This window comes from Dysidea avara, chromosome 1 (assembly GCF_963678975.1).
Source record: "Dysidea avara chromosome 1, odDysAvar1.4, whole genome shotgun sequence".
In the NCBI taxonomy this organism is placed as follows: Eukaryota; Metazoa; Porifera; class Demospongiae; order Dictyoceratida; family Dysideidae; genus Dysidea; species Dysidea avara.
In genome coordinates, this window is record NC_089272.1 from 7,834,135 (window position 1) to 7,860,404 (window position 26,270).

At 37.2% G+C, this 26,270-nt stretch overlaps 1 protein-coding gene across 2 annotated transcripts in view; it reads right to left on the minus strand.

The window, feature by feature from the left end:
* Window positions 1–3,340: 3,340 nt before the first annotated feature.
* LOC136268109 (uncharacterized) overlaps window positions 3,341–26,270 on the minus strand; it is a 67,633-nt gene continuing 44,703 nt past the window's right edge. For both annotated transcript variants that reach the window (XM_066063447.1, XM_066063378.1), the window contains one exon: window positions 3,341–4,480. In XM_066063447.1, the coding sequence (XP_065919519.1) occupies window positions 3,459–4,480 (1,022 nt within the window). In that variant the 3' untranslated portion in view covers window positions 3,341–3,458. The remainder of the gene's footprint in view (window positions 4,481–26,270) is intronic.

Below are 26,270 nucleotides of genomic sequence, written 5' to 3' on the forward strand. Positions count from 1 at the left end.
ATTTTTACATTAAGATCGAACTATTCTAATAGAGCAGTGATTCACGTAAATCGTACAAAAATATTTTTACACGAAATTTTTTTGCACGAAAAGAAAGTGAATTGCGGTATAATATTCACCCTTACATACTTGTGTATGTATGTTTCTCTTTCTTATGACCAATCATCTTTGTGAATTATACTGTACATGTATATGAAATGTGACAGTAGCATGTGCACACTAATAGTAATAATTAGCATGAGTGCAATTTGACTGTTCTGTTAGAGTGTCTTGATTGTTCTAAAGAAATTATGTAAAAAATTGTTTCATGGTTAAAGCTGGCAGCATAATGCCTGATTCTCATATACACCCAAAATTATTCACTGCATTCCTACGGTCACTAGTCATCAACAGAGTTTTACTACCACAGAAAACATGCATTATAATAGATATAATGTAATATGTAGTTAGAACTTAAGATACAGCACAAAATCCCAGCATCACATCATTGCATGTCTCATAACAGGGATAACCAGAGAGCAAAAGCAAGATAAATATGTCTTCAAACAACATACTTTCTTGTGAACTTTTTAGTATGGCCAAAGGCAAAAAACAAATCAACTGGTGGAATCAATGCAGTTGAAATTCCACTCTAAGCATAACTATACTTCTTGGGCTTACAAGAAACTTAAGGAGCTGCTTGCTATTCACAATTGTAAAATCCTGTTGAATGTTTTTGCGTTTTGTGTGGTGTCTTTAACACCTATATGTAATTGTAATTGTAAATTTTGATAGAGGCGTAGCCTGTACGTCCAAATCATACACAAAAAAGCAAAAAAGTTGCCATACCCATTAAAAATCATACATTATATATACTATAGTGTCTGTCCAGCAGATTCTTAAATTGATTAGGGGTGTATGAAGGGGTGGAGCCACATAATGAGATACAGGATGCAATAAAAGACTTGGCAGCAATGGTATGGGGTCAGGTTAGATGTGACCCTATTGCTTCTGGTTCAACTCTGCTGGACAAGCATTGGTTGCTAACTTGAGTGTTTGGGGCCTAAAGTTGAAGCATTGTTTGATGCTTGTATTTTAGCCCACTCTTGTTTGACTTGCATACCACCCAAATCATTATTTTTGGAGCTGAAATTTAAAAGAAGTGAAAGTATTCTGTTGCTTATATACACCTTTGTGTGTGTTTTTCTGTGGATGGTCATTCTGGTTGTGAAGTTGTGAAGCATCCGAGACTTGCAAGTTACCTTGGTGCTCAATGGGACAGAAGCTAGAATGACATTCTCTCATGGGTAGCAAAATTGGAGTTTCAAAGGTTACTGTGTTGTGTGTGCGCATGTGTGCATGCGTATGTGTGTATGTGTGTGGATCATGGATTTGTTGGAGACTGCATTTTGAGCAATATAGACAATATGTAATTGTGACTGGCCTGCAAAAATAGGGCCTGTGGGAACAAACTACACCCTGTCACATAACAGGTCATATCTCAGTGCTGGAATAGACTATTTGTATTCTGTAACCTTTAGTATAAAGTCAACTGAATATGTAATATAGGCTAGTTAAACATTGCATGACCTAGCACAGTGGCATAAAAAGTTATGGGTGATAAAAATTTTCTAATTTTATGTGCCCACATGCATGCCCGGTCACAATTAAACTATTTATTAATATTCTTTTGTTTTTCTTCCCACACGTTTGTTTCTTGTATTGAGATTGTGCAAATTTAACTTAATACTAATATTGATTCTCTGATAAAGCAGTCATTTGTGGATTGGCCAATCAAAAATTCATACTGGGCCATCTGACCCATTTACAATGCTGGTTCAAAGGTTACAATTTTTGGTTGTCACAACTGCCATGTAGGTAATTTCTGAGCAGGTAAAATGCATTACAAAATCACAGAATTATGAGTATCAAAATTTCCATTTTTGGTAAACCAACAATCATTGCTCCTTTGTAACAAAGGGAGTACATTTTTCACCAGATTTGTTAGCTTTTGAGTGCTAAATCTTGTGGTTACTCAAAGTAATACAGAAGCTGCCAATTTTGGAAACTACAGCATTGGCAACTTTGACCTGCTAAAAAATTGCTGAAAATTTTCCAAGTTTTGGTTGCCAGAAAGTACGGTTTCTGAGCAGGCCAATACCCTTCAAAAACACCTTCTGGCCATTTAGTGTCTCATTACCCACTCACTGTTCTATTTCCCATAAGCATGCCATTCTATAACTATAAGTACAAGGAATTTTAAGTTTGATTTGGAACCATAAAGAGTGGTGAAACAATTAAGGGAAGTTACCTAAACCTGCAAATGTACTATATAGTTACCTAGTTTTGTCGGGTTGAAAGGTATTCATTTTCAAATATTGGCATGAATGCTATTATGCTGCTATAAGGGAAGCCAGACATCAGGTCTTTAACACAGTTTATGAAGGGATCAAATTTCAGCACTGAACATAGCTAAATTCTAGTAAAATACTATTGGCAAGTATTTGGGGTTATTATTTACTATTTAACAGCAATACAACCATTATCAGTTTGTAAGCAGTTGTATCCTAACTGTTACAGGTCACCCAAAATGAGGACTTACTACAGTGAAACAATGTAGCAGCACCATGCACTACAACAGGTGCAATTTTATTATTTTGGCAGTTACAAGTACAATTATTCCCTAATTGCCTGAAAATGTGTGATTGCACACAGTGACCACCCTTCGTGCTAATTAATTTGACAGCCATAGCAACTGTTACTATAAGCAACAGAAATCAACTGCAATTGACTAGTCACACTAAACAACCATTGCTATGAAATTGAAGTGATGTTTACCTTAGCAATGGTTACCTAACAACTGTTGCTATGTATGCAATGAAGCATCTATCATTATGTTATAGCTGCTGCAGTTGTCAGTAGACTACATACTATTGGAACTAATGTATGACACTATGTTATTAATTTATAATCTAGTTTTGCAATCATATCTATGAATTGTGCCACTAGTTGTGTGCATCTAAAATTTAACCTGGACTTTCTTCAAAAGTTGTTGGTATAAGGTATACTATAATTATTTGAGTAGTGGTCATAGGAATAAACGGTAATGAAACAATGGTAGAACTGTAGCTAGCTGTACTAAGTGAACATATAATCCCTATACTTATGGCTATACTCTGTGATGACTAAAGTAGGAATTAAATGCCTGCCAGTATAGCTGCAGATGTAGCTAGATCACCTGCCTTGTTGTTGCATTGCTATTATCTATTTTTCCTTTTGCTTGTTTATTGAGTTACGGCTACTATTTTAATTGGTTTTCACTATATTGCTTTAGCTATATTCTTAGAAAAATACAGTTTCCTTTAGTTTAATAGCTAAAAGTAAAGCAGTGTATTCATATGAAATAGTGTCAGGTTACATGTACAGTGTATAAACAAGTGCAGTTATAAAACTAAAACAACACTGTAGCATTTAAAATATTATTTTCTAATCACAGAACATTCAGGAAATTGTCCAATACTTTGTATCACATCTGCAAAAGAACTACCTCTTCTTACAAATGCCGCACTCCTTGAAGCTACCTCTAGGTTCACTAGTGCTCCAATAAATCCATCTATGAGAGAATCTGTTGATAGACCGAGCTGTTTGGCTCGATCAACATGTATCTTGTGGACGGGACTGGTAACAATATCACCACTGTACAGTTCATTTGCAAGGTTATCTACATATTCTGAGTCTGATATAAAGTAAACAGGAAATTTTAAGTTGCTACTCAAATTCTTTGCTACCATAATACTGCATTGAAAATGCTGTATAGGACTCTTGAGCTCTGCTGGGTGCACATCACCATTTATTTGTTTAGTTCGCAAGTGTGCTGATACATATGATCCAGGTGTCAAATGAAGATCTTGCATCTCCTTATTTATAGCATCATTTACTATCTTATCATATGTAAACAAGTAACGTGCGACACATCCGTAAGAAAACATATTGTCAGTTTCAGTTATACCAAACTTGTCATACACTAGTTTAGCCAAATTATCATCACATAATGTAAAAAACTTGTCAAATCCATAATTAGTGCTTACCACAACCATATCATTAGTTTCATTTAAAATAGCTTTAGAAAATGATGGCCAATTTACTCTGTTGTGGTTGTCTACCAATGGAAAGGTCACTTCAGTGGTAACAAGAGCCCGAGGAGGAACATAATTCCATTTAATAGCATTTGGATGCATTAATTTGTTGATGTCAAAAGGATGCTTCATTTCTATTAAAAAAGTTCTATTGCTAACAATTGAAAGCATTAGCATTACTGTAATTCCTAGTATTCTGTTTCCATAACCACCACACAAACGGTTGCAAACAAACTTAAGAAATTTTACTTTTTTCTTTTGTGTCACTACTTGCCTGTGATGCTCAGCATAGTCATTAAGAACTGAAGAAATTCTATTACAGTTTAACTTTGCATAGCTTTCACAAGTAAAGTGCTTGCACACAGCTACAGAATGAAAAATACAAGGGTCAATACTAATAAATTGTAAGGATGCACCCCACCAAAAAGTATCATATATGTCAGGCAAAGCACAAGTAACTGTGGTATAATTAATATGTTCTACTTTGGCACATTCAGCCACTGCACACCTAATACAATCCCACAATCACAGCTTACTTGGTTTCTTAATATAAGAGAAGAGATGTATAAACACAACAGAAATCTGACAATTTCTGGTCAAACAAGATGTGATTGTGGGACGGAATTTTAATGTATCAACTGTAGTTATATGGTTATTATTACACCTTCGTCATTGTTATGCATAATAGCATAATAACTGATTTATTTAATGCATGTTAGTTATAGTATGTACACATTGAGCTGGATACCGCAAATAATAACTCACGGTTACAATTCCACATGATCTTGAAATCTCATTTGCAGCACCACTAAAAATATTTCAAAATCATTTTGTTCAAATGTCTGACACAATATTTACAGCCAATCAAAATTTTCACCATACATTTCCTATGGGAAGCCATAAAACTACTGCGGCCATTATAGCTCTTTCCCAAGCTTGTAATGGAGCCAAAGTATACATGTCTGTTGTTGACACCCTTGCTGTCACTACTAATCATCTGGTTGACTGAAATCTTAACTCACTTGAAAGAAAATCCACTTAAAATTTTTAGCTGTTTTTCAGGACCCAGCTCAACTTATATAATTATACATTAGGTTTTATTGTTTCTGCTGTGCTTCTGTAAAGAACTGCATTTTAAGCCTTGTATGTTTCTGCTGTTATGTATATCAGTAATGTAGGTGCTAATTAATTAATTAAATAATGTTATTTTATTAGTGTATTCACAACCATAAAACTACTGTTGGTGCATTAAAATTCCATCCCACAATCACATCTTGTTTGGCAAAATTCAATCACAGTTTACTTGGTTTCCTATATAAGAGAAGAGGTATAAAAACATAACCTAACAAAGTTCTGACGATTTCTGGGTGAGATAAACCTATTAGGTGTTCAATGTCTTGTGTTAACGAGATAAAAGCACTGCCTTAATGAGATATACACACTGTAAACAGTGCGTATATCTGGTTAAGGCAGTGTGTATATCTCTTCAACATTCTGAGTCAGTGTAATATGTGATATATGTGCACTGGCTTTCCTTTGATCTGAGGTGCAAAAGTGGTATAATATAATATATAGCAGTCAAGGAAATGACTGCAATGATGCTAATGCTAATCACCCTGACCTTACTGCTCTGGTAAGGGTGCAATGTTTTGAACATGTTCTGATGTACAACATTATTCAAATATTATATAGGTATAATTACAGGTAAAAGTAAAAATTAAAAATTTTTAGGGATCAAAGAAAAAAAAACAAGGGAATAACTAAAATGTAGTGAAACAAGAGAGGCTGTCTATATCTGCAGATATAATAATGGGCAAAAAAAAAGGAATTTTCAACTAGAGTAGGGTCCATAGCACATCGATAAAAAGTACTGAAACAAGCTGGAGTAGTGCACGATATTAAATCACAGTAAACAAGATATTCAATCACAGTAAAACAATAAGAAGTGTTGTATCCCTATTGTGTATTTTTATTATGGTATCTTGAGCACAGTAGGGATATAACACTTCTTATTGTTTTACCGTATTTAATATCATGGACTATATACTCCAGCTTATTTCAGTACTTTTTTATCGATGTGCTATGGTCCCTACTCTAGTTGAAAATTCCAAAAATTTTTGTGTACTTGTTTGTTAACTTTTTTGTAACTAATTATTATGACTGGTGAACTGGTATACTGCATCTGAAATGGCACCGAACATCCCAGATATTTAAATTATCGTCTGAAAAGTGAAGTATCCATTGTCAGTTATGTCGGTTTCAACCCATTACATAGTATTTCAAATCAAGAACTGTTCAAAAAGCACCTCTGAAATCCATGCATACCGAAAGAAAGAAATAGTGCCGCGTGCCCCAGTTATATCAATTATCGTCTGAAAAGTGAAGTATCCATTACACTTCGTTGTCGGCTATGTTCAACCCGTTACACAGCAGTACATATCAAGAACTGTTCGAAAAGCACCTCTGCAATCAAAGTAGCCACTATGAAAAATACGGACGGTTTCCATTACGAAAGGAGGCCATCACATGCTACCATCAAATCGACACTTTTTGCTGTCAGCAAAGATGAATGGGACACAAAGGAGGACACTGGTAAGTCCATGAAGAATGCATTGTACATACTGCAGTATGCCAAAAGGGCCGAAACAATGTCGAACAGTGAAAAAATCAAGCCCATAGCCTTAGCCTTTGTTGAGTTACAGCTTATCTGAAGGTATCAGTCAGTCAGTTACTCCCGAAAATTCCATTAAATAATCTTCTTTAAATTCCGTAGCAACTTGGCAAAAGCATTTTGGGTCAATCTGAAGGCTTGTTTTTGGGCTTAGTTTTGCCTAACCAATACTGCCTCATCATCATCAGGGAAAATTGAGGCTGGTTTTAGGGTGTTGTTATTTTGTGTACCACGCCTACTCCTTTGTGGTCCCTACCAAACAGTACTATTGTACTGTATGATACTTCAGTTATGGATTAAATCGGCTTAGGAAGATAATTATTAATAAGATTAACATCTGCAAAGAATTTCTAATCACACTAAAATGGTACATTGAAGAGTGGAATCAGCAACTCTGTTTAGAATAATATTACTGATAAACTTTTAAATTACTGCTTGTAATAATGCTACTCTGACTGTTTTATTAGGGTATATAACTGCTCTCTTTGAGTATCTTGATCTTTGACGAGATGACTTGTATTATAGTATTTTAATGCACTTGTACCACATCAGGGGTGGATTAAGGAGCTAGCAAGGGGAGAGGCACAAACTAAGTTGTAGGTGGTTGGGGAGAGTCAGATTCTCTTGCTAGTTGCTGTGTTTGTGAAGTAGCAAATAATCACCTCTTATAGTAGTGTCTCACTGTTGATTTTTGCTGTTTTTGCCTTTGCAGATGGTTGTAAAGTCTTAAAAGCTGTTTTAAAGGCTCTGAATGTCTTAAACAACAGCAACACAATAATTATTTTAGAGGCGCTTAGCATGCACGAAGGTGCTGGGTGACTACCGTATAGCCTTAATATTTCCAGGACAAATATTTCGAGGTTAAGCAGTGTTGCTAACAAAAAATTTTTGCAGATTTGTAAACATTCCCAAAATGTATTAGACTATATGGAGGTCTAAATATTTCAAGGCTAAATTTTTGCTGATAACCCCCAAAACTGCGAAATCAGCAAAAAATCTCCCCCTCGAAATATTTTCTAGCCATTACATATACCACTTCAGTTTTATCGTAATTTCGTGTAATTTTGCTCTTACTCTCATGCTTACTGTGTTCCTAGGATTAGTAACAGTACCCCTAGGGTTAGAAAACGCCCCTAGGATTAGGAACAGCGCCCTTAGGATTATGAACAGCTCCCTTAGGATTAGGAAAAGCATCCTTATGGTTAGGAAGAAGCGCGAGTAGGATTAGGACAACGTTTTAAAACATTAGGTTAGGGTATGGGAACTGCCAGCTTTCTTATTTTTGCCATATTTAAATGTCACAAATGTAAATCATTATTATATCTATACAGTGGTTAGGAACACTGCTCTTCAGGCTGGAAGTCTGTGGTTTGAGTGTCCATTGTGACAAGTATTTTTGTTTTTTGTACCTTTTGGTGTCATGTTTTTTCTAAGTTATAATGGTAATTTACTGTACCTAACAGCTTTTCAAAATATTTAGGCTATATGGTATTTCACAGCTAGCTTGAATTTGCTGGCTGTGCTTTAGTTTCAAGCAAATTTGTAAATGCTATAATAGTAAAATGTGCATATTTTCATGAGATTTATAAACTGATCTTGGCCTGACATGAAGTTTAGCTCCTCCACAAGGTGAGGGGGTATTTGCCCCAAATGCCCCATCCTGGATCCGCCATTGCCACACTTTTGTTTGGCAAGTTATAATAACCGGAACTGGAATCAGGAATGGAACGGAACGGAATGACTAAACCAGGTGAAGAAGAAACCAAAGCTGAACCCGACCCTAACCTAACCTGAGGTTTGTGTGTTAAGCATAATGATACCTTTCACTGTCTGTATGAAAGTAAGTTTTTGGTGGGTTCGAGGTGAGCTAGGGTTGGCCCGGCTTCGCTTGCTCCAACCCTAGCTCACCTCGAACTCACCAAAAACTTGGGAGTATGGAAAACCCGGAATGCCGGAACAACCTGGAACTGTTATTTTGCGATTGGAATCACGTGCAAGCACTGGCATGCCAGATTATAAAGACTCCACACTGGAGAAATTTTTGTCTGCTAATAAGCTCTACAACATTTCTATTATTCTTATTTGTAAAAAATCTGCAGGGTACACCATGAATTAACATGAGAGTGATCATTAATTGGAATACGCATTAAATCATTTATCTGAAAACCATCTTTCTCACCCAAAATTTCCATCTAAGTGTTCCTAACTACACAATTACTAAAATCCCAATACATAGTTTTGCTACACTTAACACAAGTTAGCTAGCCTACTGGTGGTTAGTGACCGAATTTATTAGAGGCATTCTTCAGTACAAATATGGATTGTAGCAGAGGAGGGCGGAAGCGCTTTAGGCGCTACTTGAAAATATTACCTTAATTACATAGTTTAATCACGTGAACCTCAATAGTCTCAATACAAAACTAACGAATGGTGGTGATCACTGATGATCACTAGATATTTTCGTTGTGCTTCGTGTAAGGATTAAAGTGGTGTATTTTGTTTTGTAAAAGCACTTAGTTTTCTAGGCAAAACTGATGGAAAATATTTTGCGCATATAGCAATACTAGTACTAGCAAGGTATTTATATTCTAAACCAAACAATGGTACCACACTTTGTTACATTGTCCACACATTCTAGCTCATCCAGAAACCGATGGTTTAACATTATTTATTTTAACGGCTTTTAAACCGCTTCCGCCCTCCTCTGGGATTGTAGCGACTTAGCACAGTACTAGCTAGAAGTTGCATTATCTTTCAAATCGTTTGGTTATTAGTTAAGGCTATGGAGTGTAGCTGAGATAGCTGGGGTTGGTTTAGGATGCATGGTTACATGCGCCAATCCTAATTAATGCTTGCTTTTCTGTTGATTTATTTAATACCCTGCAGATTTGCTACAAGTAAGGATTATATATATGCTATAGAACATGTTAACAGAAAAATTTTTGTTCATTCCTCTGTGTATTATTTATAATCTTGCATGCTAGTGCTTGCACGTGACTCCAAACACAAAAATAGCACTGTTCCGGGTTGTTCCGGTGTTCCGGGTTTTCCATACTCCCTCCAAAACTTACCTTCATACAACTAGTGTGGTTGATAGTGGAGTTATCAGAGTGACCATTCCATTCCATTCCTGATTCCGGTTCTGGTTATTATAACTTGCCCTTTTGTTTAAGCCTATGGACTATGATTGAAGCCAGATCAAGGCATATGGAATCACTTGCAAGTTACCATTTAACCTAAATATTTCGAGAGGGAAAATTTTCGCTGATTTTGCAGTTTTGGCCTTGAAATATTTAGACCTCCATATAGTCTAATAAATTTTGGGAGTGTTTGCAAATCCACAAAAAAATTATTTTTAGCAACATTGCTCAACCTCGAAATATTTAGGCTATATGGTAGAAAAAGAAGAATAATACTGCCTTAGTAATTTAATTCTGGTTAGAAATATAATGGGTGCCTAAACACCCATGGGTACCTATGCCTCTACATCCTGCAGCAGGTAGTATATAGACAACCTCTTTTGTTCACTACTTTTTAGCTATCCTTTGTAATCCAACTTAATTCCTTCTAATTGTTTGTTTCTTTTTTATAACATAATTACAGTACAACTAATGAACCCGCATATATCACATAAAAAGAAGCATAAAGAAATCAATCTTTTCACACACAAAATATGACCCATTTTTGAACTTTGAAGCTACATAACAATTACTTTTATCATACCAAAGATATAATTGCCTGAAATTTTTCATGCGTGGAGCTAAAGCATCTTGCTGCATTTTGAAACTACAAGCAAGTTAATCAGTGCAAGGAGTCAAGTATTACATCATTTTGTTTACTGGTATGTAACATGATGTGTGGAAAAGGTGCAAATCCAGGCATCTGAAATCATGTTATTACTGAAAAGTGAACTCACCCATTATGCTTCATTTTCAGCTATATTCTATCTATTACACAGCATTACAAATGAAGAACAATATAGGAAGTGTCTCTGCATTCAATCCACTTGTTAAGGAAATATTGACATTTACTGTGATAGCTACGTATGTTGGGGCACACGTTCAGGCGTAAAGTTGAGTTTTGCCTTTTTTGATGTGCAGGTCATTAGCCTACCTGATATATTTGCATGCTTCCTGTCCATTATGTGGTGGTGGAAGAAGAAAGGGTACCAAAGGAGGACATAGAATAGGTCTAAGTCCTTGAAATTACGTTAGGTAATCCTAATTAAGGCTGCAGCACATGTTGCTGTCAGACCTTCAGTGCTGGACACTGTAAAGTGTTAATAATAATAATAATGAGTCTATGATGTACAGGTACACAAAAAAATTTGGAATTTTCAACTAGAGTAGGGACCATAGCACATCAATAATAACTACTGAAACAAGCTGGAGTAGTGCACAATATTAAATCACAGTAAAGCAATAAGAAGCTGGGGATACAACACTTCTTATTGTTTTACTATGATTTAATATCGTGCACTACTCCAGCTTGTTTTAGCACTTTTTATCGATGTACTGTGGTCCTTACACTAGTAGAAAATTCCAATTTTTTTGTGTACTTGTTTGTTAACTTTTTTGTAAATAATTATTATGATTGGTGAGCCCGTGCATACCACATCTAGGGGCGGATCCAGGACCTGGAAAGGGGGGGACACAAACAGGGAAGTTGTAGGTGGTTAGGGAGAGCCAGATCCTCTTGTTAGTTGCTGCATTTTTGAAGCAGCAAATAATACACCTCTTAGTAGTATCTCATTGTTGATTTTTACCATTTTGGCATTTGCAGATGGCTGTGAAGTCTTTAAAGCTGTTTAAAACACTCTGAATCTCTTAAACAACAGCAACACGGTAATTATTTTTAGAGGCACTTAGCACGCACGAAGGTGCTGGGTGACAGTATCGTAGCTAGTTTTACTTTGATTCACTTTAGTTTCAGGTGATTTTGTAATAAATGGTAGTAAAATATGCACATTGTTGTGAGCTGATGTTGGCCTGGCTTAAAGTTTAGTATTTTAATCAGAAATATGGCTCCTCCACAAGGTGGGGGGCATTTGCCCCAACCTGGATGATCGCTCTGCGCTAGTCTCGCGTAGCCAGACCCACTCTTCGCGCGGCGCTTATCGATTGATAATTATAAGCGCCTAGCTGCGAGAGGGTCTGGTATAGTTCGAATAGCAAAGTTGTTCTGACACCCTGAGTTTTTTCAGGGTGATAATGAAACACCTGGTTAACTTTCATCACGCCATGTCATATTGCGGACTAGTGGCTTACTGTCAATAAAGAAAGGAATTTGCTAACAACCCACAATATGACGTGGCATGATGAAAGTTAACCAGGTGTTTCATTATCACCCGGAAAAAACTCAGGGTGTCAGAACAACTTTGCTATTCGAACTATACCAGACCCTCTCGCAGCTAGGCGCTTATAATTATCAATTGATAAGCACCGCACGAAGAGTGGGTCTGGCTATGCGAGACTAGCTCTGCGCAGCCCAGCTATATCAATTATCATCTGAAAAGTGAAGTATCCATTACGCTTCGTTGTCAGCTATGTTCAACCTGTTACACACAATTTCCCATTTCGAAGAGAAGCCATCACGTGCTACTGACAAATCTACACTTTTCGCTGTCAGCAATGATGAATGGGACACAAATGAGGACACTGGTAAGTCCATGAAGAATGCATTGTACGTACTGCGGTATGCCAAAAGGCACCTCTCGGGTCGAAGCAACGTCGAACAGTGAAAAAGCAAGTCCGTAGCCTTAGCAGTTATCGAGTTATGCTTACTCTGAAGGCATCATGATCAATCAGTCACGGTAGAAAATTCATTTTTAAATACTCTGTAGCAACTTGTTCAAAGCATTTCGGGTCGATCTGAAAGCTTGTTTTGGGCTTAGTTTTACCTAACCAATACTGCCTCATCGTCATCAGGGAAAATTGAGGCTGGTTGTTGGGTGATGTTATTTCGTGGGCCACACCTACTCCTTTAATTTGTGGTCCCTACAAAATAGTATGTCTTGGGCTTGGTCTTGGGTATATTATAGTCCTAAAATATCAGAAAATTCAGTTGAATGAATGCTTAAAGTTTATAAAAACCTGCTGAAAAGTGTTTCAAGAAAATAGAAACCTTGCTACAGTATAAGGTACTGATTACTTAGTCTCGCATGGCCAGACCACTATTTTCTTCGGGGTGGAACTTTTCAATTGGGGATTATAAGCGCTCTCTCGACAATCAATAAGTGCCACCCCGAAGAAAATAGTGGTCTGGCCATGCGAGACTAGATGTTACTGTACTGTATCAAATAGTAGGGATTCCTAAAAATGACACATGCCATGCCTATAATGCCGCCTCCTAGAATTTTACACTACAAGAAAACAATCAACTTTCAGGTGCTTTCCAAGTCATTGGAAGGGCCATAGTGCCATACATGTATTTCCACACCTTTCCAAAAGATCATTTGGAAATATAGCCACCTGAAAGATCAGTGTTACGTGATAAAAATCACCTTTACGAAATAATATTAGTCAATCTAAAATCAAATACAGCATTGAAAACAAAAAAACACCTCCAGGTGGTCAGATATAGAAATTTTTTTTATATATATCGCAGAAGCTCGAATTTTCATCTGCCTGCCTGTCTGCCTGACCACAGTCACAAGCCTGGAGGCCAAACAAAGGCCAACACTTTTACAATACTCACTAGTGGGATATACCTTTGGGGGTTCCGTATATCCCTAGTGTGTAATATATCATTAACCACGGTAGTGGTTTATAATAGAGATCGCCTATGTTTTTGCCGAAATCCTAATAGAACACTCAACTAAATGCCACCTTAGGAAACTCCCCAACCACAAAAGAAGCATTAGAAGTTAATTTGGAAGAAGCATAGGTCCATTGGAAAGTATGAAATCATAGAACCAATAAAGGTAGAACTGAAAATGCCATTTTATTCATCTTATTATTGTCCACAGGGTATAGAGCAAAAGTAATGTCAGTACTTTTTGGAGATAAAAACTACATACCTTTCCTTCCTATGTCTTTTTCACATCCATGACCTATTTTTAAATGCATATTACAATGATAACACCCATTCTCAAGCAAATTTGCCTCTTGTACATTCACTTTGCCATTGATCTTCTGACTTAGTCTCTGCAAGGGTAACCAATTAGCAACATGTTAATATGTTTTAATAAGTATCCAATCTATTTATATTAACATGTTCATTTGGAAACCCTACATCATTACCTATATTTAACCACAGTATATAAGTTCATACCAGAGCAACAATGTTGTTGTATACCACTGCATACTTGACTTAATTGTGATCACATAGCTGCACAAATCAGAAGCCATACTATTGCTGACCACAGCATACTTTACACCTCCTATAGTTGGATATGTCAAAGCTGTATAGTACAATGCAGATTCTAGTAAGGAAACAATACACTGGTGTTTGTTAACTCTAGCTGACTACTTAACAGCTACTGTACATGATGATATACATGTGTAATACATGTAGCAAGTACCACCAGCACCGCTTATCATCATGTTAGCTATCCATAAATGAATTTTTATAAAAAGTTATTAAACCATAATTTAAAAAATTAAAACATGGGAATAGAGATCACTGAGTAAAGTAAAGAAACCGGGTCAAACTAGCCAGCATGTTAAACACACAGAGATCTCTATTTGGACTCAAAAAACGTTTATACAGAAGCATTCTCAGTACTCATTTGCCCCTGATTTATGGAGAAACTACTGTTTTACCTTAGTTTCTACCATATCCATTGAGAGATCTCTGTGTGCTTAACATGCTGGCTTGTTTGATTCTTGTTTCAGTAATCTCTATTCCCATGTTTTAATTATTTTTATTTCTTATGTGAACAGTTAAAATAAAAATGGAACATTATGTATTTTAATATTTTATCTAGAATTAAAAATCAAAAACGTAGAAGTAGCAATCTCATTAGTGCTATTTTTTATCTTGAGACCACTCTTTGAGTGCTATATAATAGTTAGACGTCAAGAACCAGGGTTCTACAGGATTTAGAAAACTCGAAGGCCCTGGGCTGTAGCGCCTGAGCGCAGCGAGGGCGCTACTAAGGGCCTGAGGGTTTTCTAAATCCCGTAGAACCCAGTGGTTCTTGACGTCTAACTTATTTAGACTACAACTCGTTATTGTACCTTGAGTTGACAGCTGCTTGTAAATAGGAAATGTATGGCTAATTACTAGAAACAAGCCCTCTACACCTCCCGATATGGCGGGACCTCAGCGTGGCTGTTGCCACCCGTTTAAACGCCCATTCGTTGCCAATGTTACAGGCGTGTGCTATGTATCGAAGTACTGGACTCAGCGAGTGGACTACAACTCATTGTTGCTGTTGTTGTGCCTCGACAGCTGCTTGTAAGTAAGTAATGTAGTGTTGATTAGTACAAACAAGCCCATTACACCTCCCTCTAATTCAGTACGGCTGTTACTAGCCATTTAAATGCCCATGCGTTGCCAATGTTACAGGCGTGTAATTATCGTGTTTCGTATCGCCTCAGAGCATGGTCTCTATTGGACATAACCGTGGCTCTACGAGATTTAGAGACCACGTTTTCAGCCAATCAAATTTCAGTATCAAACTTGTTGTAGTCTAAATTTGACGTATACTGTAGCATGAACCTAGATACTGGTATTATAGTCTTCTCAATGACTAAAAGCTTTCAATTGTGATACTTAGTAAACATACTATATTTCTGTGATATTCTTAGGGCTCATCCGTTTATGCGAACACTAGCATTGTTACCTGCCCTACGTGCAGGACTATTTCCAGATTAACTAAAATTCACACATCGATAAAACAGAACCACACATTCAACATTATACATGGCTGGTGTTATCACTTTATAGTACATAGCATTGGTACCTGCCCTACGTGCAGTACCATCTATGCAATAGTGAGTTTTTAAAATGGGAACCAAGCTATCAATATGCAGTACTAATTCATGCACAGTATAATGTATATGCATGCATTAATTTGTCACGTTTAAAGTAGATATATTCTAGTGCACTGAAATTATGCATGTGAGCGTGCACATATTTTGAACAGGCAATTCTTATTGTACTTGTGTGTAATAATAATTTATTGTACATACAGGTGCAAACTATGTGGTGCTAAGTATAGTACTGTCCCGGCTATCAATAACTTATAGTGACAAAAACACGCATTAAGTTGTGTATATGATAAGGATTTAAGGCTATTCAAAATGGAGCAGCTATATTGACGTGATATAATTATTATCCTACATCACATTTCTATAATCTGTGCTCTCTGTTCTGATACTATAGCCATATTCCATTCCTGTTAATTCAACATCCTTATTGCTAGTACGTACTTTAACACTTAGTGTTTGAAGCTGTTATATAAGTGCAGAAGAGAGAGGAGAACTGTGACAACTCAATCTTAAATATTTATCTCGTATACATGTATGGCTATAATTGCTCTAGTCAGTAGCTATACTTTTTAACATGATACTTAGCATTGAAAAGTTTGGTAGCTATTTGTACCATCCAATATTGTAATCATGTGTGCAATGGACACAGCTATACTTACAGTGACATAAAGCTTACAAACACTGAAAACTGAAAAAAGGTAGTCATGCAAAATAAGATGGATGAGGTGACATGAAATCTACACAGTGAAAGAAGACAAAACCGGTTGTACCAAGCTAAAAATTACATACCAAAACACTAAAATGTGATGGTGTTTGCCCTAGTCAGTGAACATGTTACATATTCAAGTAGGATGATAGAATGTTACATGTGCATGTCCAGTTTTATTGCCCATATAGTTAGTAGTTCCACTATTTTAGTATACTAAGCAAACAGACTAAAAAGCATGTGTATAGACAGCACCAAACCATATAAGCTCCAGCTAATGCACTAGATGGAATACTTATACAGTTCCCTACGCCCTACAACTGTATCAAGACACACGGTAGTGTGTCGTGCGGCCCAAGAAGCCGGCGCGTAACACCCGTGAGTATATTGACAGGAAGAAAGAAAACGCACTTTCGCACCTCCGTAGCTCTGTGCTGCTTTGACGAAACAAGACAATTTTTGCTGTGGACACTCCCACCAACTTCAGTACTCCACATTCCAAATTTGAGCGAAATCGCTTCACGCGTTCCCGAGATATGCGACTTCAAAAATTGGCTTAGTTTCTTGGTTTTTGTTTTCTTGTTCTCCTTATTTTTCTTCCTCTTGTCGCACACTTACAAAAACTGCTATAAAACGCGAACGCCATATCCGATCGCCTTGAAATTTGGCAGCAACAAGGGGGGTATAAAGGCTCATCTCTGTACCAACTTTGGCTGGAATACGATAAATAGGCAAAGAGTTATGAGCGATTATTCACGAAATATAGCACCAATATGTTGTCACGTCTACAGGGTAAACCGCGTATGGGAAAAAGCTGAAAATCGGTGGGCGAATTGGTTAACTATTGAACCTCAAACCTTTTGTGGTTTGAAAGAAATCGAGCGAAAAACCAGGAAGATACAATGAAAAAACCAACGGTGTGTAACAATTACGCAATCAAGATTAACTAATAAAAAAAAACTGCTTGCCACGCCTACCAGATAAACCGCTTGGGGTAATGCTTTGAAAATCGTTGTACAGATGGAGTAATCATGTTAGAAAGGCTCATCCATGGTGTAGAAGAATCAGACTTAAAGCCGCGGAGTTATAACACGAAATCCAACTTGGTGCAGCAAGTGCGAGATCGAGATACTCTAATAGAGCAGTCATCCTAATAGAGCAGTCATCCTAATAAAGCAGTCACCCTGAAGAGAATTCAAGAGATCAGCTAGAAACAAGTAACCTGTATAGAGATCAGCTAGAAACAAGTCACACTGTAGAGAGAACAGCTACAAACAATTCACCATGTAGAGAGATCAGCTAGAAGAAGTTACCTTGTAGGGAGTTCATGCAACTATGGAAAGAGATAGTTCAGCTAGAAGAAGTTACCTTGCAGAGAGTTCAGCTACAAAGAAACGATCATGTAGAGAGTTCAGCTACAAACAAATCTTCCTGTAGAGAGATCAGCTGGAATAAGTTACCTTGTAGAGAGTTCAGCTACAAAGAAACCATCATGTAGAGAGTTCAGCTGCAAACAAATTACCTGTAGAGAGTTCAGCTACAAACAAATTTCCCTGTAGAGAGATCAGCTAGAAGAAGTTTCCTTATAGAGAGTTCACCTTCAAACAAATCACCCTGTAGAAAGATCAGCTAGAAGAAGTCACCTTGTAGAGAGTTCAGTTACAAAGAAACCACCATGTAGAGAGTTCAGCTACAAACAAATCGCCCTGTAGAGAGATCAATAGAAGAAGTTACCTTGCAGAGAGTTCAGCTACAAAGAAACCATCATGTAGAGAGTTTAGCTACAAACAAATCTCCCTATATAGAGAGATCAACTAGAAGAAGTTTCCTTATAGAGAGTTCATCTTCAAACAAATCACCCTGTAGAAAGATCAGCTAGAAGAAGTCACCTTGTAGAGAGTTCAGTTACAAAGAAACCACCGTGTAGAGAGTTCAGCTACAAACAAATCGCCCTGTAGAGAGATCAATAGAAGAAGTTACCTTGCAGAGAGTTCAGCTACAAAGAAACCACCATGTAGAGAGCTCAGCTACAAACTAGTGACCTTGTAGAGACATCAGCTAGAAGAAGACACCTTGTAGAGAATTCAGCTACAAAGAAACCATTCTGTAAAGAGCTCAGGTGTAAACAAATCACCTATACAGAATTCAGCTACAGACAAACCACCCTGTAGAGAGATCAGCTAGAAGAAGTTATCTTGTAGAGAGTTCAGCTACAAACAACCACCCTGTAGAGATCAGCTAGAAGAAGTTACCTTGTAGAGAGTTCAGCTACAAACAAATTATCCTGTAGAAAGATCAGCTAGTAAGAAGAAGTCACCTTGTAGAAAGTTCAGTTACAAAGAAACCACCATGTAGAGAGTTCAGCTACAAACTAGTCACCTTGTAGAGACATCAGTTAGAAAGTCACCTTGTAGAGGGTTCAGCTACAGAGAAACCATTTTGTAAAGAGCTCAGCTGCAAACAAATCACCTGTACAGAAAAACAAATCACCCTGTAGAGAGATCAGCTAGAAGAAATTACCTTGTAGATAGTTCAGCTACAAACAAATCTCCCTGTAGAGAGATCAGCTAGAAGAAATTTCCTTGTAGAGAGTTCAGCTACAAAGAAACCACCATGTAGAGAGTTCAGCTGCAAAGAAATCACGCTGTAGAAAATTGAGCTACAAACAAATTGCCCTGTAGAAAGATCAGTTAGAAGAAGTTACCTTGTAGAGAGTTCAGCTACAAAGAAACCATTCTGTAAATAGCTCAGCTGCAAACAAATCACCTGTACAGAATTCAGCTACAATCAAATCACCCTGTAGAGAGATCAGCTAGAAGAAGTTACCTTGTAGATCGTTCAGCTACAAAACAATTCACCCTGTAGAGAGAGCATCTAGAAGAAGTCACCTTGTAGAGTGTTCACTTACAAAGAACCACCATGGAGATTTCTGTAATCAATATAATAATTATTATGTATATATATATAATTATTTTGTACATTTACTGATAAAATATTTAAAGTACATCTACTTCATCTTTTCTTCTTCCTGTAGTAAAGAAAAAAAGATAGGTTAAAAAAGTCCCAAAGCCGGCCATAGGTCGGCTTTGGGGTATATAAATACAAAAAGAAATGAAATCTAATCCAAAACAGCCAGGCTGTAAAAAAAGTGTGCGGCCCTCAAAAAGGCTATGGTGAAAAAAGATGTGAAATCCAAGGTGGTGGCCAAGAAATGGCTGTGATGGTAGGTTAATGGTAAAAATTTTAATAATGACAATTCAGGTAAATTTGTGAAGCGGCACAAAATTCACCTGAATTGTCATTATTAAAATTTTTACCATTAACCTACCATCACAGCCATTTCTTGGCCGCCACCTTGGATTTCACATCTTTTTTCACCATAGCCTTTTTGAGGGCCGCACACTTTTTTTACAGTCTGGCTGTTTTGGATTAGATAATATTTTCTAATTCATTAAAAAGTTGTATATAACCAAAAGCAAAATGGAGTAGCTAAAAAGATTGCCAAAGCGAAAAAAAAAGTTGCTTCAGCTGGGACTTGAACTCACTACCTAACAGTTATGAACTCCTCTGCATCCTTAAGCACCACCACCAGTATGGCCGGTGAGTAGTTTTGCTTGTCGGTCGATTTGAGGCTAGTTATTAGGCTGATAGGTACACTATGGCGATTTGGTGGCATGTGGTCACCAAAGGGTGGCACTCGTCTCCTCCCAACTCATTCCCAATGAAGCATACACACTACCCATTTAACCAAACAACACTTCCGGTTAGAGATGAGTAAAACCTGGTTATAAAGGCGTGCGTAAGTTGAATGGCTTAGGCGTTTACTTGCGGTTCACTATGCAGTTTGTATAAAAATTCCAGTGAGTTTTGCTCTACAGCCCTGCTTTCAATGCGCTGTAGATGGCAAACGGCAGCAGTTAGAAACGTCTTAACAAACTTGGCGAAGCTAGATGATGAGCGTTTTATGAAGCAAACAAACCACTCTGATATATGCAGTGGTTAGCGAGATAGCTGATTGACGAAAATAGATAATTGCATTTTCAGCTTTATAGTCAAAACATATGAATGGGATTTGTCAAATCAAGTGGTCAACATTAAAAGTTTTCAAAACACTGGGTTAAACCCTTAAAAATTAAGAATTATGCATTAAATAAATCTAATATCTGTTTAATATCTTTTTTAATACCTCAACTTGGTAAAACAGGCTGATTATAAAATCTCATCATTCCTTGTCATTTGTTGTCCAATTCAAAATACATGTATTTTACACTACACACAAAAACACTAATTTACAACCTTTAACTCACAAAATCTCTACAGCACACCATACAATAAAAGAAAGCTCTTGAATTTCTCTATCCAATTCCAACCGTACAAATGGGAAAATGTTGCCATAGCGACAGTTGTTTACTGCTGAAGATGACATAATACGCGCTCCATACATTAACCTATTGGAAAATTTAATTATCTCGGTGGGAAAATCCCAATTTACAAGTTGTTATCCTCAACTAAATTCGATAAATTTGGTATCATTCTACGCAGCGAAGGATACTTACTAAGACTCCGACCGTACAATTTGTTAAACAGGTTAGTTTAAAGAGATATGTTGAAAAACATGTGTTCAGTTTATGGGCATTCTGAACACGTAAATTTCGCGTTACAAGGTTCCTTTTTAGTTTCTCCTTCGTTACTACACAAAGAACTTACACATGAATCGAATCGCCTTTCATCAAGGAATCTGATAAACCAAACTTCGTGTCTGTCAACCAGAGTACGCGGAAGTTATGGTGCCTTGTTTAGAAGACAGTGTTATTTTATACAAACGGGCGTAACCCATTCGGAAACCCGGAATATCTTACACAAGTTTTGATATAGATAAAGCACTGCCGCGAGTGCTATACGGGAAATATAGCACGAAAAGAGTGGGCGAGAGACAAATATAGCACGGGGCAAAGCCGAGTGCTGTATTTCGTCTCGAGACCACTCTTTGAGTGCTATATTTCCTGTATAGCACGAGCGAAAGGCAGTGTTTTGTTTTGTATTTTTAAGGATAAAGGCTTATGCCTGTACATCCATAAATAAATTATGTACTTAGCTATTCTAATTACTATACAAAATCAAATAAGCAATTACTGTAGTGTCTGTCCAGCAGTGTTTTAAAATCATTGACAGAGGGAGAATCAACAATAGATTGGGGTAATGAATTCCAGTCATTGATTACTCTGTTACTATAAAAATTAGATCTTGTATACGAATTAGCCATGTGCTGTTTGAATAATTTCCTTGTGTGACCTCTTGTTACAGCAAAAGTGGATGGGGTAAATAAACGATTTTCTATGTTATAATGTCCTTTGAGAATTTGGTACAAATAGATCGAATCACCCCTTCGTCTATGGTGTTGTAAAGATGGTATGTTTAGATGTCTTAATCTGTTGTAGTATGATAAATGGCTGATAGATGGAATCATTCTGGTTGCTTTACGCTGTATTCTTTCAAGTTTTTGATTGTCAAAGGTCCCCATATGACATTGTTATATTCAACAATTGGGCGAACAAGTGTTTTACCATGACATCAGGGTCTTTACACTCAAATGATTTACAAATGAGACCTAGAATCCGGTAGGCCTTTTTAACTATCATATCTGTATGAATATGAAATTTTAATTTTGAGTCAATTTGTATGCCAAGATCTCGAACGTTATCCAATAGCTCCAGCTGGATTCCTGCTATAGTATAATTGCTGGTGTATGGAGCATTGCCAATATGTAAGACCTTGCATTTTAAAATATTAAAAGATAATAACCAACATTTTGACCAGTCAAGCAAGATATTTATGTCATTTTGCAGTACAAGGCAGTCTTCAGAAGAACGGATGGTACAATAGAGCTTTATATCATCTGCAAACATCAGTAACTGACTGGAGACAAGTGATGGCAGTTCGTTAACATATAGAGAAAACAATAACGGACCAAGCATTGAACCTTGTGGGACACCGCTGGAAACCTTTACCCAAGGTGACAAGACACCATTAATTTTAACACATTGACGTCAACCCGTAAGAAAACTTTTGAACCAGCTCAAAAGTTGACTGTTAATTCCAAGTTTCAATAAAAGTCTGGTATGTGGGACGCTGTCAAATGCTTTTGAGAAATCAAAATAAACTACATCAGTAGAGAGACGTTCATCGAGTGATAAGGTCCAATCATTTAAAGCATGTAGTAGTTGAGTACAACATGATCTTCTAGGAAAAAACCCATGCTGATTAGGTGAGAGTAAGTTATTGTCAGGGAGGTAATTGGACAGAGTATCCTTTATAATAGATTCAAATATTTTAATGACAACATACGTTAGACAAATGGGACGATAATTGTTTACTTTAGTCTTGTTACCCTTCTTGTATATAGGTGTCATGTAACCAATTTTCCAATCATCTGGTAGTACACTATATACTTTCTAAGGATTTGTTAAAAAGGATAGACAGAGGGACACATAACTGATCTGCTCACTGTTTGAAAACCTCCGCTGGCCATCCATCTGGTCCAGGTGCCTTACCAGTTTTAAGAGAAGCCAATTTTTCAAACACAATAGATGACTAGGCGTTAGGGAGAGCACATTAGCACTTCGTGAAATTAAAGCTCACGTGATCTCAAGTGACCTGATGACGTCACACAAGCCCATGTTGTGTGCTACGTCATCATCCGGGTGCATTCACTCCGGACTTGCAGCTCCAAGGCCACATCAAGTGTGAATTTCAGTGCATCGTTTTTATACCCCTCCTAGCTGAAATCGATGGTGGGTATCTATAAACAACGTATTGAAAACGTTTTCAGACTGTACAAAACTTAGCGAAAAACAAAAATTGAACTACAGCGGGGATCGAACCTTCGACCGCTTGGTTTCAAGCCTCATGCACTACCACTTCGCTACTGTGACTACTTGTATAATACTTACTAATTCTAGCTATAAAAGTCAAACACTATTGAGCCCTAGTAAAGACACTGCAAGCCAATTCAGTTGCAAGAGCTTTCTATCTTTACTATCGACTTCTGAATGGCTGCCTAACCCTAACTTCGTACATATATTTTAAAACTATTTCCTAACCCTAACCTAATATTACTCCCCATATCCAGTTCCCTAATCCTAACAGAATAGAAATGATTGCCTAACTCTTACCCTAACCCTAACCTAGCAGATTATAAATGATTGCCTAACTCTTACCCTAACCTAACTTTTACTACCCGATGTGACATTAAAGCGAGTCAGTTCTCTAACCTCGAGACGAAACAGGCTCAGGAAAGTGTTCCTTCACTACCATTCTAATCTCTATAGACTGAATAAAAGACTAACCAGTCGTATGAACATCCGTACTGTATTCCGCGAGGCATTTCACCATTACCTCGTGGCCAGGAAGACCAGACTAATCACGTGATATAGATTACACGATAATTTACGGTATGCTAATGTACTTTCCCTAATGGTTTCTCAATAGATGGATCTATGGTAATGCTGTATAATGAGATGTCATCACTTTTGTCTATGTTAAAGGTTGGTGCTGTACTTGAGTCCTCATTTGTATAAACGCTGGAAAAGAACTTGTTAAGTGCATTGGATTTATCTATATCTGAGGTATAAAGTTTGCCATCAATTCCTTCAATATTTTCTAAAGCTGGCAGTGCTTTATCTGGTATAGAGAACTGTCAATTTGAGCATATAGATTATAATCTATGATTTGAGGTACACACAAGACACACGACACAATTAGAAACTCACGGAGAAGTGTTATCATCGGTAGAATAGGCATCGCGCCTGTGTTTCACCTGCGTTGCAATGTGCTGCGCCTTCATTAGTTGTTTTGTGAGACTAGTCCGTCTTCTCAATACTTAAAGTTTTCAAAGTGGATATAGTACCGGCACCGGTTACGAACGTGAACAGCTATTTTACCAGCACAAGTCCATCATTTGCTGGACTATCAAACAAACCAGTTGTGTCTAGGCGAGCTAGAGTTGGTACGCGTCCAATATGCCCCGAGCATTCGACTTTAGGGCACGCGTCTAGTAAGTTCCCCGAGCATTCAAATTTAGGGGACGCGAAAAGTAGTTCCTTAGCATTAGGGGTAGGTTAGGGTTCAGCTTTGGTTTCTTCTTCACTCTTGTTATATATAGAAGTCACTTCAGTCGGATGTTTATAAGGTAGAAACTAAAAGAGATGAGTAGCTGCAGCACCGGTGGTATAATCATTACAAACATTGCTTATGAGTATGGATGCCCGGGTTTGAGCCCTCACTTAACCAACTTTTTTTTTTTGCTTTCTTAGGTTTTTTGTATAATTTTTTTTTAATGCACGTAACATTCTACTGCCCGCAAAACAGTGCAACCGGTGCCGGCTCTATGTAACCTGCCTAAAGGTTTGATTGTGGTAATTAATAAGCATATTTCCATAATATTCTTAGGACTTGTCCATTCATGTAAGTAAACGTACTAAGAACGTTCACTGCTGCTGACCACAAGCAACCATCATCAGAATCTTCAAGGTGTCTATAAATTAAATCCAGTGATTTTCCTCTTACTGGTCGAGTTGACTGGTCAGCCAGCTCATTCAGGTTGTCAGTCTACACTGGCTTGGTTGATTGGTTGTACGGACCAGAATGAGTGATTACTCACTCAAAGTAGGCTTTAGGCTATCAGCCTACAAAACAGACCTGGCAGCTCCATAACTACCTGATATAGAACTGTGGTCTGTTAAAGTGTTCTATAACTGCCCAATATAGAACACGTGCGCCTTTATGGCAAATATAGAACACCTTTTTGCTTTGATACTCCCATGCAAAGTTCTTTATATGTAATATATATATATATATATATATATATATATATACAGGTATATATTATATAGATAGATAGATAGATAGACACAGATAGAAAATGTAGTAGAAACGTCCACTGCTGACCCACAAACAACCATCACTGAAATCTTTAAGTATGCCAGTGCCTATTTATTTATTAAATATATTATATTATAGATATAAACTATGATCCAGTGGTTCTTATCTTACTGGTTGGGTTGACTGGCCAGCCAGCATAGTCAGACAAGCTATCAGTCTAGACTGGCTTGCTACAATGAGTGATTGCTCAAGAAAAAGCAACGAACGTATAATCGTGCTAAGAAATACAAGTTTGCAAAGGATTGGGATGAATATAAAAGATTACAGTATCAATCTAAAAGTATTATGTGCCAACAACACCAAAGGTACCTATCCAACTTAATAAATCCACAAAACAACTTGAAACGTTTTTGGAATTATGTTAAAGGTAAACACCAGGACAATGTAGGAATTTAGGCATTAAAGAATCAGGCAGATGATATGATCACCAATTCTATAGGAAAGATTGAGATTCTAAGTAAACAGTTTGAGTCAGTATTTACTGCTGAGGACACAAGTAGTATTCCAGATACTGGTACCTCTCCTTACACATCCATCCCAGATATTGATATTACACTCAATGGAGTGAGGAACCTCCTTTTAAAATCCAACGTGAATAAATCTGCAGGTCCTGATAACATACATGCTGCTTTTTTGAAGAATACTGCATTTGAATCCGCTCCTATATTAACTCATTTATTTAAGCAATCATTAAGAAATGGTATAGTACCAGTCTCTTGGAAACAAGCAAATGTCACTCCAGTATATAAAAAAAGGGGATAAGACAGACCCTGGAAATTGTTGCCCAGTATCTCTCACTTTACTTGTATGCAAAACTCTAGAGCATGTCCTAGTAAGTCAGATAATGAAACACCTCGAGTCAGATCAGATACTAGCTGATGTACAGTATGGATTCAGATCCA